The sequence below is a fragment of the Otolemur garnettii genome, unplaced genomic scaffold, assembly GCF_000181295.1.
Source record: "Otolemur garnettii isolate 467f Iridium unplaced genomic scaffold, OtoGar3 scaffold00001, whole genome shotgun sequence".
In the NCBI taxonomy this organism is placed as follows: domain Eukaryota; kingdom Metazoa; phylum Chordata; class Mammalia; order Primates; family Galagidae; genus Otolemur; species Otolemur garnettii.
In genome coordinates this window covers 72948889-72954152 of record NW_003852396.1, presented here as the reverse complement: position 1 = coordinate 72954152, position 5264 = coordinate 72948889, and the positions used below count along the sequence as shown (strand labels likewise).

Below are 5264 nucleotides of genomic sequence, written 5' to 3'. Positions count from 1 at the left end.
GGCCTGGGCTGGATTCAAACCCACCAGTTCAGGTGTATGTGGCTGGTGCCTTAGCTGCTGGAGCCACAGCTCATTTTTCTATTTTTATTTGTTTTTTGTTTGTTTTTATTTTTGAGACAGTCTCACTATGTCACCCTCCATAGAGTGCTATGACATCACAGCTCACAGCAGCCTCAAACTCTAAGGCTCAAACAATGCTCCTACCTCAGCCTCCCGAGTAGCTAGGACTACGGTGCCTGCCTCCATGCTTAGCTTTTTTTTTTTTTTTTAAAAAGGGGAGAAGGGTTTATTGGGGTTTTTTTGTTTTTTTTTTAAGAGACAGAGTCTCACTTTATTGCCCTTGGCAGAGTTCTGTGGAGTCACTGCTCACAGCAACCTCCAACTACTGGGTTTAGGCGATTCTCCTGCCTCAGCCTCCCAAGTAGCTAGGACTATAGGCGCCCACCCCAATGCCCGACTATTTTTTGTTGCAGTTTGGCCAGGGCCGGGTTTGAACCCACCAACCTCAGTATATGGGGCAGGCACCCTACTCACTGAGCCACAGGCACCGCCCCCAGCTATTTTTTTGTTGCAGTTGTCATTGTTGTTTAGATGGCCCAGGCTGGGTTTCAACCCACCAGCCTTGGTTTATGTGGCTGACACTGTAACCACTGTGCTACAGGCGCCGAGCTGCTAAGTTTCCTATTTTTAATAAAGACTAGCTCTTGCTTTTGCCCAATCTGAGAAATATCTGTTGATCTCAAATTCCTGGGCAGGGATAAGTGACAGTGTGTCTGAGACTAGCTTTCTAAGCCGAAATACCCAGCTACTTTTAGAGACAGGATCTCGCTTTTGCTCCAGCTGGTCTTCAACCTGTGAGCTAAAGCAATCCACCTACTTCAGCCTCCCAGAGTGCTAGGATCCTTTTTTTTTTTTAAAACTGTGGTAAAATACACATAACAAAATTTACCAGCTTGGCTCAGTGACATATGCCTGGCACCCAGCTTCTGGGGAGGCTGAAGCAGAACGATCATATGAGCCCAGGAGTTGAAGTCTAATCTGGGCAACATAGCAATACCACCTGTCTTTATAACAGGGGTCCTCAAACTTTTTAAACAGGGGGCCAGTTCACTGGCCCTCAGACTGTTGAAGGGCCCGACTGTGGGTCCCGGGACGAGTCAGCTGCTAAGCAGGATAGGCAGCAGCAGCAAAAACACCTGGTGGGCCAGATAAATGTCCTAGGCGGGCCACATGTGGCCTGCAGGCTGTAGTTTGAGAATGCCTGCTTTATAAAAGATATACTACTAACCATTTTTACATGTTTAGTAGTTAAGTACGTTCATGCTTTTATGTAACCAATGTCTAGAACTCTTATCCTGTAAAACTGAAGCTCCATACTCATCAAACAACTCCCCATTCCTCTCAGCCCCTAGTTACCCCAACCTAGGAACCACCATTTTACTTTCCTTCTCTATGAATTTGGCTACTATAATGATATGGTATTTGCCTTTATGACTGGCTTATTTCACTTAATATAAGGTCTTCAAGTTTCATCCATATAGTTACATGTGTCAGACCTTCCTTTTTAGACTAAAAAAATTCCATTGTTAGTTATATACGACATTTTGTTTATCCATCAGTGGACACCGGGTTGCTTCTACCTTTTGGCTATTGCGAATAATGCTACTGGGCACACCAGTGTAGAAATAACTCTTGGAGACACTGCTCTCAATTCTTTTGGTTATATACCCAAAAGTGAAAATACTAGATCATGTGGTAATTCTATTTTTAATTTTGTGAGGAACCACCGTACTATTTTCCGTTGCTGCAGCACCATCTTTTACATTCTCAGAAACAGCACACGGGGATTCCAATTTCTCCACATCCTCCCCAACATATGATTTTTGGAGGGGGGGAGGTTTATCGTAAGCCCAGCTTAGTTTTTAATTTTAGTGTTTGGTAAGGATAACAAATTCTGTGTATTTCTACAGAAACACTTTTTTGAAATTCTAATGTCTAACTTATTTTTGCCTCAAGCTGGCACAGTGATGTTTGAGTATGGAATGCGTCTTGGCAGAGAGGTTCGAACTCTCCGGGGACTTGAGAAACAAGGCAACTGTTACCTGGCTGCGATTAACTGTTTACGACTTATTCGTCCTGAATATGCATGGATTGTGCAGCCAGCATCTGGTGCAGTGGTATGAAAATCTCCCATTCTGGAATTTTGGAATTAATTTGTTTGGTTTGATCCTTTCAAACCCATTACATAATTTTTCTTTTCTTTTTATTTTTGAGACAGAGTCCCACTTTGTTGCTCTTGGGCCCCTGGTAGAGTACCATGGCATCTTAGCCCATAGCAACATCAGACTCTTGGGTCAAGTGATCCTCTTATCTCAGCCTCCTGAGTAGCTGGACTACAGGTTCCCGCAGCACCCCTCTATTTTTTTTATAGACGAGGACTCGCACTTGCTCAGGCTGGTCTGGAACCTGTGAGCTCAGGCAATCCACCTGCCTCAGCCTCCCAGAGTGCTGGGATTACAAGCATGAGCCTCTATGCCCAGCTACGTCATTTTTCTTCATTTCATTTAAAATTTCTGGCTCGGTGCCTGTGGCTCAAGAGGCTAAGGCACCAGCCACATACACCTAAGGTGGTGGGTTTGAATCCAGCTCGGGCCCACCAAACAACAATAATGGCTGCAACCAAAAAATAGCTGGGCGTTGTGGCGGGCGCCTGTGGTCCCAGCTACTTGGGAGGCTGAAGCAGGAGACTCACTTGAGCCCAGGAGTTGGAGGTTGCTGTGAGCAGTGAAGCCATGGCACTCTTACCTAGGGGGACAGCTTGAGGCTCTGTCTCAAAAAAAATAATAATAATAATTTCGGTTGGGATATTTATAAACCTGATCTATTTTTTGCAATAATTTTTTTATTTTAAGAGATGGGGGTCTCACTGTTACGCTGGTCTCGAACTGGTGAGCTCAAGACAATCCACCCGCCTCAACCTCCCAGAGTGATAGTATTATAGGCATGAGCCACCGTGCCCAGCCTTTTGTGCAACAATTCGATTGTTATGTGTTGGTACCCCTTTAGTTCTCACATTTAGAATTATTGTAGGAAAAAGTATTGTAGAGTGGTTTTGGAGTAAAGCAACTTGGACTTCAAGTTGCTTAATTAACTTTGCTTGTTCAGTTATTCTCTTGCCTATAGTAGAGATAATAATCTCTCTTGGCTCGGCGCCTATAGCTCAACCGGCTAAGGCGCCAGCCACGTATACACCTAAGGTGGTGGGTTCGAATCCCCAGCCCGGACCCGCCAAACAACAATGACGGCTGCAACCAAAAAAAAGCCAGGCGTTGTGGCGGGCGCCTGTGGTCCCAGCTACTTGAGAGGCAGAGGCAGGAGACTCGCTTGAGCCCAGGAGTTGGAGGTTGCTGTGAACTGTAATGCCACGGCACTCTACCCACGGGGACAGCTTGAGGCTCTGTCTCAAAAAATAATAATAATAATAATAATCTCTCTTTATAGGCTTGATTTTTTTTTTCCTCCAAGTGCTCTCTTGACAGAATCATGTTTCGATATTAAGTAAAATCATTTGAGTATATTGCTTAGAACAGTAACAGCGCCTGACCCACAAATAGTGCTCAATAATCTATAGCTGTTTTTATTTCAGTCTTGTTTGTTAACTCAGTCTGTAGTTATTGCTTTAAAGGACACACATGTTGAGTTTTTCCTACATACTGATAGGTCATATATACCCAGCTACTCCTATTATATGGTTCCTGCAGTTTCCAGGCTGTTGCCAAGGGTAATGGGTGGAGAATACAACTCTGGAGCCAACGAATGTCAAGTGTTTGTATGAAGATCAGATCCACCTCCTTGGACTCAGTAACTGTTATACTTAAGTGAGCAAGTTGGCAAACAAGTCCATTTCTTTGATAGTGACACCACCTTTGTAAGAAGAGTTATGCTGGTTGAAATAGAAGTGATTTCTGTCGAGAGAATTTAACCATGAAAGTTCTGAATTGCAGTTAATGATATCTAACTAAATGCTAATTTTCAGTTAAATAACTTGTTTTGTGTTATTAGTACGATCGTCCTGGATCATCCCCTAAGAGGAATCATGATGGAGAAATCACAGCTGCCCCAAGTAAGTTAGGAGTCTCATGCTGATTCTTTGTTAAGACTGTAGTTATGTTGCTATATTACAATAGAAAAATAATTATAATGCTCTATTATAAGAAACAAGTTACACATATGTTATTTTATAGTAGTTCCAGTTGACCCTTGAACAACGTAGGTTTAAACTGCAGGAGTCCACTTACATGTGGATTTTTTTTCAATAAATGTGTTAGAAAATTTCTTAGAGATTTGTGACAATTTGAAAGAATTCACAGATGAACCACATAGCCTAGAAATCATTAAAAATTTTAAGGAAAAGTTAGATATTCATGAATGCATAAAATATGTATAGGTACTAATCTATTTTATCATCTAATATAAGTTAAATTTTTCAGGAGGCTGAGGCAGGAGCATCACGTAAGCCCATGAGTGCAAGGCTATAGTGCAGTATAATCAAGTCTGTGAATAGCCACTGCATTTCAGCCTGGGCAGCATAGCAAGATGCTATCTCTTAAAAATGTTTTTTAAGATTTTTCTTTGTTTGCTTTTGAGAGTCTCCCTCTGTCTTCCCAGTTTCAGTGCTGTGGTGTAATAGCTCACAGCAACTTTAAACTCTTAGACTCAAGCTATCCTCCTACCTTAGCCTCCCAAGTAGCTGGGACTACAGGTGCCACCATAGCACCCAGCTAGGTTTTTTATTTTTAGTAGAGATGAGGTCTCACTGTTGCCTCAGCAGGTCTCAAACTCCTGAGCTTAAGTGATCCACCCGCCTCGGACTCCCAGAGTGCTAGGATTACAGGTGTGAGCCACTGTACCTGGCCTTTAAGATGTTTAATGTTGAAATTTAACAAAACTGAAAGCAGAGATTTAAGATCCTCTTAACCTTTAGGGTTTTAAGCAACAAGTATCAGAAAAGTTACCACAGGGATGACTGGCTAATGGTGGAAAGTTTTTTTTATTTTTTTTAATGAACTAATTAATTTGAAAAAGGAGAAAAAAATTCTCAAAACTTAAACAACCGGGTGGTGCCTGTGGCTCAGTGAGTAGAGTGCCAGCCCCATATACCAAGGGTGGCAGGTTCAAGCCCAGCCCCAGCCAAACTGCAACCAAAAAATAGCCAGGTGTTGTGGTGGGCGCCTGTAGTCCCAACTACTTGGGAGGCTGAGGCA

General features: G+C 42.8%; 1 protein-coding gene across 1 annotated transcript in view; it reads left to right on the top strand.

Moving 5' to 3' along the window:
* Nucleotides 1-5264, top strand: part of NUP160 (nucleoporin 160) — a 69873-nt gene that overhangs the window by 49858 nt on the left and 14751 nt on the right. Inside the window, exons 28-29 of the mRNA XM_023510096.1 lie at nucleotides 2017-2177; nucleotides 4063-4123. Coding sequence (XP_023365864.1) covers nucleotides 2017-2177; nucleotides 4063-4123 — 222 coding nt within the window. The remainder of the gene's footprint in view (nucleotides 1-2016; nucleotides 2178-4062; nucleotides 4124-5264) is intronic.